This window comes from Orycteropus afer, unplaced genomic scaffold (assembly GCF_000298275.1).
Source record: "Orycteropus afer afer isolate SDZICR_OR568_19922 unplaced genomic scaffold, OryAfe1.0 scaffold00302, whole genome shotgun sequence".
NCBI lineage: Eukaryota > Metazoa > Chordata > Mammalia > Tubulidentata > Orycteropodidae > Orycteropus > Orycteropus afer.
Window position 1 is genome coordinate 2095930 of NW_006921889.1, and position 12243 is coordinate 2108172.

The 12243-nt window shown below is 41.2% G+C and overlaps 1 protein-coding gene across 1 annotated transcript in view; it reads right to left on the reverse strand.

The window, feature by feature from the left end:
- Positions 1-12243, reverse strand: part of PDZD2 (PDZ domain containing 2) — a 425741-nt gene that overhangs the window by 46499 nt on the left and 366999 nt on the right. The window contains exons 13-16 of the mRNA XM_007951610.2: positions 5592-5673; positions 4080-4114; positions 2635-2791; positions 185-996 (exon numbers count right to left, since the gene is read on the reverse strand). Of these exons, the coding sequence (XP_007949801.1) occupies positions 185-996; positions 2635-2791; positions 4080-4114; positions 5592-5673 (1086 nt within the window). The remainder of the gene's footprint in view (positions 1-184; positions 997-2634; positions 2792-4079; positions 4115-5591; positions 5674-12243) is intronic.

Consider the following 12243-nt stretch of genomic DNA (forward strand, 5'->3'; position numbering starts at 1 on the left):
TGCTGTACTAACCTCCTGCTGTTACAGCAAGAGGTTCCCAAGCAGTCAGTGTATGTAACAGAGTGACGCTGTGGAAGCTAATTCTCTAATCATTATCCTTTCTTTCAGGCAGATGACCACAGACTTTTTCCTAATCCACACAGTATTCATTTAGAATCACAGTAACAGAAAGAAAGTCAGTTACCCTCTCCGCAGTTCCACCTGGCCGAAAACCAGTGATGGTCACTTTTAAGGATGTAGCCTGGACCTTCAAGTCAGGACTATCTGATTCATCGACTCTGCCTGTCCGGTCTGCTGTCTCCGAGCCACTGAGCCTGGTTTCAGCTGCAGGCCTCTTGCAGTGCGGGCTGATCCTGGCCACCGGCTTGTGCCTGGACCCCAGGTGTTCATTCTTCGGCTGGGGGGAGCTGGGGCACTCCATGCTCTTCAGACTTTGGGTGTCTGGGCTGCCTTTGTACTCTGGTTGAGGTGGACTCCTCCCTTCTGATGGTTCCTTCTTCCCTGAGCAGCGAGGGCTGCCCTTGGGGCCCTCTGTAGGGCCTAGCAGGTTGGCTTCATGGGAACGAGAGCCCACCAGATCCCCTGGAACACTCTCCCCCGAGTCCAGTGAGCCACCAAGGAAAGGTGCGGAGATTGCCTTGCTGACCAGTGTCTTCCGGGGTGGCTCCTGTTGACTGTTGACATCCATGACCTTGGGCAAGGCTGGAATGACATGCCCAGAATCATCCTCTGTCTGAGGCCTGCTGGGACCTGAGAGGGTCCCTGGGAGTGAAACAGAGTCCGCTTCTCCATCAAAGTCTTCCTCATCACTGGCATCATCAGCATCATAGCAACCTACCCTTCTCTGACGGAGGAGAGGATTTCGGGGGACCTGTGGGCTTCCAGGGAGGCTGGTTTGTCTGGCAATGGTCACCTGCTTATGGAAGAGCCCAGAGACTCTCTGGCTTCCGAGAGACACAAGACTGTTGGCTCTGGCTTTTCCTGGCTCCTTGTGAGCTGGGAAGGGAGGGGTGGAGGTGAGGGTAGGAAAGAAAAGTAAAATGAAATTGACTTTCCCCTCTGGCCTGGGCTTATCCCAATCATTACGTATGAGCATTTCCACATTCACAAAGGCCAGATACACAGCCCCAGCCACTGGACACCAGGCTTCAATGATATGGCTTCTCGAGAGCTACAGAGGGATAGCCACTGTCCTCTTTTCTTTTTCTATCAGCCTTACCTCCCCTTTTCTTAAAACCCCAAACTCTGGATTACTTATCTCACTCAGACACGTGTGCTGCCTAGAGACAGAGCCTATAATTCTTCAACCTCCATGATGTCTAACTGGGGTCCACCTAACTGCTGTCCAGAGAATGCTGATCTAGAAGGAATGCCTGGGGACTAAGCAAGTCCTACCTGTGCCTTCGTAGTCAAGTGATATCCTTCTTTGTTGTGAAAAGGGGGGCTCGATAAACTGGCACATAAATTCCTAGACCACCACCCATCTGTCTGTTTGTCGTATTGTAGTGGCTCGTGCATTGTGTGATGCTGGAAGCTATGCCACCAGTATTTCAAATACCAACAGGATCACCTATGGTGACAGGTTTCAATGGAGCTGCAGGACTAAGACAGACTAGCAAGAAAGGACTGGTGATTGACTTAGAAAATTAGTGTAAACCCCATCGATCACAAGAGAATACTAATACTGTCCAATGTAGTATTGGAAGATGGGCCCCTGGGCTGGAAGGCACTCAGAATGCATGGTGGATGCAGTGATGGACTCAACCCTACCCACAGTCATGGAGATGGTGCAGGACCGGGCAATGAGCTGGAGCTGAATTGACAAGAAGCCCCTGGGGCACAGTACAGTGACAGTGGAGTTGTCCTGCTTCTCAGAGATGATCTACGGAAACTCCAACCAGGGAGGGAACAGACGGATGGGCCGCCCTGCAAACTCTTGCTAAATGCAGTGAGAAGTGACATGCACTTCCACTTTGAGATGCTTCCGTCAGAGATTAGAGTGAGCTCATCAGTTGTGCGACCAGTGAGAATCAGCACTGTCATCATCTGTCTCTCCTAAAATGGGGATTTTATTGTTCAGACGCTACAAATAAAACCGGAAATAGTGCCAGCAGAAACCTGAGAAATCAGCTCACATCTGATTATTACCTCTTGTTATTTTAAGCAGATAATCAAAGAGATTAAAAAAAACAACAACCTTTGAACAGCATTTGTCTTCTACCAGTTCTGAATCTTTCACCTACTGAACTTCTAAACAAAGTTAGGGCTTAGTGAGGGAAGGGACCTGGAAATTCAGCTGGGAGTCTTCTAACAGGTAGCCCCAAGGTTGCCAAGCCTGATATGCAAATGGGGTTTAAAGGTGGTTTAGCCTTCTTCAACCCATGGCACAGAATGTATACTCACCCCGTTACTGTGTAATCGAGTGCCCAGTTATTAACAGTGGCCATGTTTTCCAAGAATAAACTCTATTATGTAGTCAGGGCAGAAAGGTCGCTTCTACTTAAAGAGAGGCATGGTTTCTAGATCTCTTTTTATATGACAGCAACCTGGCCTCCAGTGTGGAGTCAGAAAACCCAGAAACGGCACTTCTGCCTAGAACACAGAATCTGGGCCCTGCGGGGCTCTCCTGCTTACTGGAGGTGCTGGGGGGCAAGCTGCCATCTTCTGAAGTGCTGCAGCCACCTCCGGGGTGATCCTCGTCCTCGGAGCCGGCCACCACGAAGTCTGACAAGGGGCCCGGGATGTCATGGGCAAAGTACTGGGAGAGTTCAGATTCGGAAATCAGGGAGTCCTGGTGGAGTAAGAAACACAGGCTGAGTGACGATGACGTACCAGATGCTTGTTCTTTGAAACAAACAGTACAAGCAGTCTGCGACTTATGATGTCTTTGAGTTATGGGGAATCACACTGAACACTATCATGTATTTTTTTGTACAGCTTAGTAATATATACTATACACAGTGCTGCTGATATGCTCAGGTGTAATGTTTCCAACTCCCAAAGACATGAATCAGATTTATGAAGATACTACTAATTAAAAGGCAATAATAGCAACAACAAAATGAAGTGGTTGACTTAGTTAGAACTGACTTAAAATACAGTCATTGGAATGGAACACTGTCATAAGTTGGGGCCTACCTGTACTTACTTTCTATCTTTCCAAGTGCACATTGTTCTAACCCATGGAACTTAACCTACCCGTCCCCCTCCCCCAACACATCCAGGGATAAATTTCAGCCAAACAAGCAGGACTATGGAGTGAACAGGAACACTTGTGAGGAAAATATTCTTCAGAATAATCAAACATAGAAGACCAAAAGGGCAGCATCTGCCCCAAACAAAGCTCAGAAGGCAGTAAGGGGCAGGAAAGACGGACAAACGGAAATGGGGAGCCCAGGGAGAAAGTGGGAGGAGTACGGTTACATCGAGGGAAGTGCAGCTAATGTTTTGAAACAAAATGTGTATAAATTGCTGAATGGAAAATTAATTTGATCTGCAAATTTTCACCCAAATCACAAATAAATAAATAAATAAAATTTCAGGACTTTTTCTCCTAATTTTTTTACAACTTCAAATTTAATTGCATTGTGGTCATATGAGATGGACTATTCTATATGATATCAATTATTTTAAAATTGTGACGACTTAACAGCCTAAGACATAGTTAATTTTTAAAAATGTTTGTGAGGAGAAGAAAGTATATTCTCTATTTTTTAAAGAAACCAAACTCACTGCTGTTGAGTCAGTTCCAACTCATAGCGACCTCTCCTTGGGTTTCCGAGGAGGTATCTCTACAGAAGTAGATTGTCCAAACTTCCTTCCGAGGAGTGGCCAGGTGGGTTTGAACCGCCAGCCTTCTGGTTAGCAGTTAAGTGCCTTAGGTACTATGCTACCAGAGCTCCCATTCTCTATTTGGTACATCAATTAAATAAATTTTGTTAGTGCTGGTGGTTAGAAAAACCAGAAATCTATGGAGCACATTTCTGCTCTGACATGCATGGGGTCAACATGAGTTGGTTTACTGGTCAAAAGTGGTTTGAGGTCAAACTGAGTGAGGCAGCAAGTACACCTTGACTTACCTTTTTTGTAAGAGAAGGACTCTTCAAAGGAGTACCTATTGAGGGGAAAATCCACCATATTGTCAAAACAATGAAACTCAAATCACAAATAGACTCACATCCTTAACTGAAAAAGAAGGAGCCATTAAAGAAACTCCCCCTGCTAGGCTGGTGCTGATGGGCCATGTGAGTAAGTTATAGACGTACATGCTATTTATTTGGTACCCAACGCCTACTCCATCTCACCTCCCAAGAATCTGGTTATCCTTCAAGCCCTAATTTGGATGCTATTACCTCTATGATGATCCCAGTTGGAAGTAATTTCTTCTGAGTTTCCAAGGGATTTTATACTACTTATATATCAATTTCAATAAAAAGCAGTATAACTTAATTATAAGTGAATGTGTCTTATCTCCCTTCCTCAACTGACTTACTTCTTATAGAGCAGATATGTTCACTTCTCTGAGTATTACCCCACAAGCTTCAGCATCACACTTGGTACCTAGTAAGTATTAAGTGATACTTGCTGAAAGACTAAAGGATGAATGAGCAAATTGACATCCTCTAAGGAAATCATGGAGGAACTGGGGAGAAGGTTGAATATCTATTTAGGTTTTTAATTACAGGATGAAAAGGCTTAGCATCAAGACTTTAAGTTAGATGTCATGGGCAAAAATATCTTGGGCATGAGAGCCATGGCTTTATGAAATCTTCTAGCAATGATCAAGTTGAGGTGTTGGGGAGGTTAACAGCACAACTTTCAGGCAGGTCAGGATAATGAACTGGCTGAACAAAGAGCCTATGATGTTGGCTCACTTGCAATACATTAATTCTGGATGCAAATAATTGGGGTATTTCATGGTTGCCAAAAACTCCTATGCCCCCTTTTCCTCTGACAGACAACCAGTAACTCATGGCTCAGTTCCTTTTCCTCTAAGCATCAATCTCAACATCAGTAAGATCTTAAGCTCAGAAATGTTTGATGGCCCTCATGCTACAGGAAACAGTTTGAAAACTAGAAGCAATATTTCTTAGTTTAAATTCATATGAAAGTCTTACTATCTTACTCTGTCTCTGCCTGAACGTTTCCCTTTAGGATGGGAGAAATCATGACTGTTGCACCCTTTATTATTCCATTTTGAGTTGAAACTCTTAATTTATGTAAAGAAACCCCAGGTTTGGGGTAGATAATATTCTGCATCTACCAAGCAACTGATATTTTGCTATCACTTCACTGTCACGTTGCCACACAGATGAATCATGCATAAACACGCGAGGTACTGCAAACTCACTTTTGGAAATTATTCTAAAGTAGTCTAAGAGGCATGCATGATTAGATCTTTGATGAAACCCATTAAATAACTGCAGAAATCAAAAGTAACCCCCAGGGGAAGGATAGAATCTCTCTGACAGCTACTTTCGTCTAACCTGATAATTACAAAGAATCCAATAATATTGCACTGGGAAGTGCTCCATGGGGGAACGTAATGAGAAACTCTTCTGAATGTTGAATGAAAATGTCAATTACTGTACCTAAGCCAGGAGAGGAATTGGCCTCTTTGTTCTCTTGGTAAGTGCTGCGTGCTATCACTTCATCCATTTCCTGCTCGGAAACCTGATTTTCAGCAGAAAGCACAGATTAGATGGTTTTATTTATTTTTCCCACTACAAGTAACTAGAACCAGAATCAGAGGTTGAAAGCAGATAAAAAAGCAAACCACAGAGTCAATGGTTATAGTCATCCTCAGAAACAAAAACTTAGGGCATATAAGAAGTATAGCCGGGTTAATGGATTGGTTCAAACAATGTCTATGTAACTTTCAACTGGTTCCCAAGTTCATTAAGCAAAGCATTCTATGACTACCAACAATGTGGCTGGTATCTGCAACTCTCTAGAATGCTCACTTCCAATTCTCTTTAAAATTTTTTTAAAAAATTTTAATCCTACAGAAAAGGTACAGGAGTAGTACTATGCCTTTCACCTGTTGTTAGGTGTGGTCACTCTGACTCATAGTAACCCTATGTACAAAAAACGAAACACTGCCCCATCCTGTGCTGTCCTCACAATCTTTGCTGTGCTTGAGTCAATCATTGCAGCCACTGTGTCAATCCATCTTGTTGAAGGTCTTCCTCTTTTTTGCTGACCCTTTACTTTACCAAGCATGATATCCTTCTCCATTGATACCAAACAGTTGCCTAATACACATTTCATATTCAAATTTAGCTACTTGTCCAATACTGTCCTTTAGAAGTATGACTCAAAGTATGTCTGTAGACTGGAACTGGTTCATAAAATGTTTGATGCTGCTCTGTAATGAGATAAGAAATTTCCTTCAACAATGCAAATCAACACATAGCTTCCTTCATCAGCAATGTCTTGATATAGAAAAATGTCAACTGAACTAAATGGTGTGTATAGTGATGTAATGGATTTACTTTCAGGTGCAAGCTCCTTATCTTGTTGCAGATCCATGGTAGACTGTCATAGACCAACTTCTTTTTTCAGTAATGCTTTATAGCAGTTTTTTTTTTGGCTAATCCAGTATTCAATCCAGGATCTAGTCATGTGTCTTTGGTTTCTTTTAATCTGAATCAGTTCCTTAGCCTTTCTTTGTTTATCTTGATATTTTGGAAAAGTCCAAACTCTAAATTGGGATTTGCCCAAGAGTTTCCTCAAGCTTAGATTCAGATTATGCATTTTTTTTTTTTTCTAGGCAAGAAACTACATACATAATTCCCTTCTCAGTGCATCACAGAGGCACTCAGTGTCAGTGTGTCTCATCATAGGTGGCGATAACTTTGACTTCTTGATTAAGAAGGAATTTGCCAGATTTCCCCACTGGAATTATTATTATTTTTGTCTATGTGATCTCTGTGCAGATAATTGGAGACTATGGAAATATTCTGCTCCCCATTTTTTTCACCCAATGGTTTTAGCATCCATTCCTCTTTCCTGAATCAATCATTACTATGACATTTCCAAAATAGCAGTTCTGTAGCTCTGTTTTTTTTATATTTATTGGTATCACAATAGATTAGTGGATTTTTAAAAATGGGTCATCTATGACTATTCTTATTTATAAGAAAACTTTTTAATCCCAATTTATACTTAAATGTAGGATATTTCATAAGACCACTAGTAGGCTTTATTTTTTAGAGGTAAGAATATTTTTACACTTAGAATGGTAATTCTGTGTACTAAAATAACATTTAGCATAATAACATTTGGATGATAAGCAGGGCAATTTGTCTTAATCAGTAAATAAATACTTCTACAGAGGATTCAGCATTACATTTTAATCTAATGGATAAATCATGATCACATAACATTGTGGTCTTTATGTAATATTGTCCAATAGGGTTCATAGGAAAATAATATGTACACACACATACACAGACATATACACATGCGTATACACACATACCTCCATAAAACAAAATATAATATTGTATGAATGAGCCAGGAGAAATGTCAGCTTAAATAATGGTTGCTATTTCTCTTGTGAACTTGTTTCTTTCTGTTGCTATGAATTAAAAACTGACTTGATGGCATCAAATAACAACATTTTTCTTTGGACTTCCTGAGTGGATATATTTTCATCTTTCACCCTATCAGGGAAGTTCTCTTCCAACAAATCTTGGATAATCTTCTCAGTGTTTTTTTTTCTCTTCCTATTCTGGAATTCCAATAACACATAGATTATTCCTTTTGATGGTATCCCACATGAACCTTAGGCTTTCTTCATTTTGTTTTGATCTTTTTTCTGATTGATTCCTTTCCAAAGAAGTAACACATAGATTATTCCTTTTGATGGTATCCCACATGAACCTTAGGCTTTCTTCATTTTGTTTTGATCTTTTTTCTGATTGATTCCTTTCCAGAGAAGTATTCAGGGGTTTGGCTTCAATCTCATTAATTCTGTTTTCCATTGATTCAATTCTACTCCCTTGTCCTTTCAATGTGTTATCTTTTTCTGAAAATTTAGTATTAATCTTCTGGATTTCTATCTGTAGATTTTGTGTCATTTCTAATTTTTCATTTATTTTGTCATTTTGCTCCTGTATTTTCTTCTAAATCGTTCTAGGGTTTTGTCTGTGTTTTCCTTAATTTTGTCAGTGTTTTCCTTGATCTGTCTCTCAGTGTTTTGAATGTACCTAAGTAAAATTCTTCTGAATTCTTTATCAGGGAGTTCCAATGCTGCTGCTTCTTCAGAGATGTGTTCTGGGCCTGTATCCTGCTCCCTTGTGTCTACCACTTTATCTTGCTTCTTTGTGTGGACTGTGATGGTCTGTTGTCTCTGAGACACTGTGATGTTGTTGTATTTATATCTCTGTTAAGTCTTTGTGAAAAGCAGTTAAATGCCAGGCTCTTATTGGTGGTCATGTATCATTGGCCTGTTGGTGCAGAAGGACGTGGTGGTTCTCACTCAGTAAGTGGAGCTGCAGGAGGTGTGGGTCTGGCTAGGTCACATGGGCACGGTTGCTGTCTCCCACTCAGTTAAACAAAAACAACAATCAAAAAACCATCAAAAAAGTAAAAGCACGAGACAAAAAACACACACAGAGTAAACACAAAGGAACAATCACCAAAAAGCGAAAATTTTTTTTTTTTTAAATGAGGAAAGTCAATAAATGAGAGAAAATCTTTAAAGAAATACTTTAAAAAGCCAAAAGAAATATGAATAGAAAAAAGGAAAAGAAAAGAAAAGAAAAACCCCACAATATCTGGGAATGGGGGAATAAGAGAAAAGAGGTAGAGTAGGAGAATAATGAAAAAAAAAAGAAAAAAAAAAGGGAAAAATTCAAAAAGAAAAACAAGGAATAGGGAGAACCAAAAGAAAGAAAAAAATGGGAACCAGGAAAAGGGAAGAGAGAAAAAGCTGAAAACTAGAACTAGAATGGGAGGGAAAGAAGAAAGAATAATAATACAAAGGAAGAAAAAAATAATAATTTTAAAACAGACAAAACAAACAAACTAAAAAAGAAAAGACAAGGAAAAAAAAATTGGGTGCAGCAGGGCTCCATCACAGCATACAAGCTGGGATGGAATTCTGGCCCAAAAGGTGGGTGGGAGCGAGGGATGGCCACACCTCCGTTCACCAAGTGGGTGTGGGGTATAAGAGTAACAAGGGGAATATTGCATCTTTCCAGTCCTCAGTGTCTGGAATGTCCTTGTGGTCCCTGGCAAGTGGAGCCTATGCTCAGGTCCCTGGAATCTGGGAGAACGCTGTAACTTTAAGTAATCCAAAATGATCAAACCACTTGTAAACATTCAAAATGGCTGCACCCTCTGGATAGCCAAAAGTCCACAGTTCAGCCCATCTCCCTCTTTGCTGCTTCCCTTTTTATTCACCAGCCACCACTACAGTCCTCTGTGCAGCCCCTGGCTAGCAGGGCTGTTCTTAGGTTAATTCTTAGGTCTTAACATCATGTGGCCACATCCAAGCTGTCTGTGCCGTCAGGATCACTGACAAACCGCAGCTCCTTATGTCTCCTTTTTTGGTGTTTCCACACAGGTTCTACTAGTTGGAGTTTAGTCCACTTCTGTATCCTTTGTTTCAAAGCTCAGGGCTTCAGGATGATCTTCTGTATCTGTTAATTGGTTCCTCTTTTCTTTGTCAGAGAGAGTCTGTGTAGTTTGTCTGCCTATTCCACCATCTTATTGGACCTCAACAACATTTTTCTTAATGCTAGACTTTCATTTTTGCAATTGTTTTTCTGAATGGGTAAACACAGTTGGGGTTTGAAATGAGTGAAGGGTTTCCTGGATAATTATAATCATGCTGAAGCCTCTGATACTAATTAAAAATGACTCTCTATTGGTTTATTCTATTTAGCACAAGCTAGAAACTGCTACCTTAGCAGGTCCAAATCTTAGCTTGTCTAGACCTAGATGGTTTGCATATGCCGACAGGGCAGCCATTGCTGTCATTGTTATGAGAAACAGAAGAAAATTTTTGTGGTATTTATCTTGGAATAAGATAAAAACCAAGGAAGCACATACATTCAGTATGAAAATGTACTGTTGGCATGAGATGCTAGGGTAAGTGGTACAAAAATACATTAAACATAAAATGGAGTCTTGACCAAAAGAAAAATACAGTATGATGTTACAACTAAGAACACCATGTTTAGCTAAGAAGAAATGTAAAATCCAGCCAAACAGTGTAATTTGGTTTTGACTGTGGCTGGAAACATAACTTGACCTATGCATTCAACGAGATCACAGACCACCAGTCCATCAGGATTATTATGCTTTGCACTGAAATGCCATGCTGATGTCTGTATTGGCAATTGGCAAATGAGGCAGACAGTCTCAGGCTAAGATGAACTGGGCCACTGAACAAATCATGACCCATGTTTTAACCTGGAAAGGATTCTGAAGACAGACATGCCTAGGAGTCGATGACTGCAAACCACTGAGGACTTATTTTTCTATAATGCTGCTAAGGGGTCTGCTACGCTAGCCACAGTCTATTTGGACTGCTTCCTGTGGTAAAAGGAGGCGGTGTGAGTGGTGGACTCCAAGTGAGGACCGTGGAGGAAAGAGCTGAGAATGGCTCTAGTTGTGAATATGAGGCAAAGTTGTGTTAAAAGTGACCTAAAGAGAGCCATGAGGATAGCAGGGGAACAAAGTTGCACACACTCTGAGGGAAGGTTCCAGACCACAGAAGAGAAAGGAGAACAATGGGAAGTGACAAGTAGGAAAAAATGGATAATGGTGGAAGTAGGACTTGATTTTATGTTAATGATTTTTACTAAAATTTTTATGTAAGGCATTCTTTTGAGAATGCATGTAGATGAAACAATCTTAAAAAAAAAATGTAGTGGAGTTGACTTTGACTTTGTCAAATGGTGATCTTTTCCTAAATGCTATATGTGACATTATATCTCCAGATCAAGGCATGGAGTCACAACTCCATGGCACTTATTTGTAGCAGAGAGAACCAGTACAAGCACATACCACTGAGACACTCCAAGCTCAGACTTGGCACACAGAAGAACCCACAAGATCTCTTGGCAGAGATATCTTACTCTTAAAGTGGTACAAAAGCCCATCAAGACAGCAGCCTGAGACCATTTAGGATATGATCAAATAATACCACAAATGATATAAGGGAGTGGCCATTATTATAGCCATGAGTAAGAGCTACTGTTCTTAATGAGTGTCTGAGTTGTTTAAAGGATAAGGTTAAATTTTGTTGACTACAACCTGATTACAGAGACAAGCCAATTTAGAAAGAGTTTTTACTTCTGGTACTCAAAACAACAAGAAACTGTCCTCAGCATGAGCTGATGACATAGTGAAGTGGCCTGTTGTTAGCTTGAAAAAAAAAAAACCTGCACAAGTAGAGAAGAAATAATGACCAAATTACAGTAGAGGCCAATGATCTAGTGTTTAAGATCACCTGCAAGTTCACAATCACAGTGTGATATTCATGCTGGAAAACAATTAGTGAGCTCTTAGGCCTCAATTGCAAAGTGTTCTCAGGTTCCCGATGGGTGGACAGTGGAGGAAGGCCAGTCAGAATGATAAGGAAGCCATTCTTTCCTAGCAATTGTAATGTCCTCACATCCTAACAAAATGGGTCTTAACATTTTAGGAGTCATGAATGACTGAATTTGATACAAGCTTTGACTACACAAAAATAAAATAAATGTGTACACCCTCAATTCGTGTAATTCATGAAGTCCCCCTAAGGGTCTATGGAATTCAGATTAAGAATCCCTATGTTACCTTGGGCAGTCAGCCCAGGCTTACAGGTGAGGAGAGACAACTCAGGGACACCCGAAGTAGCAAGCGGGAAGAGCAGGAGAAAGGGGTTTAAAAGCAGGAAGCCAGAGAGAAGAGCAGTCAGCCGAAGGGATTAGGTGAGGAGGGGCAACTCAGGCCCGCCCAGAGTGGCAGACCGGAAGAGCAGGAGGAAGGGGATAAAAGGCCAGGAACCCGGACAGAGGAGCAGTCAGCCCCAGGGACAACTCAGGGACGCACAAAACAGCAGGGCCGAAGAGCAGGAGAAAGAGGTTAAAGCCAGGAAGCCAGACAGAGGTACAGTCAGCCACAGGGACCCAGTTGGGGGTGATACAAGAGGTCTCCAACAGCAAGACAAACTTGTCTGTCGGTTTGTCCTACTGTGGTGACATGTAGACTTGAGTTTTGAGGCTGAGCCTCTGGTGTTTAAAA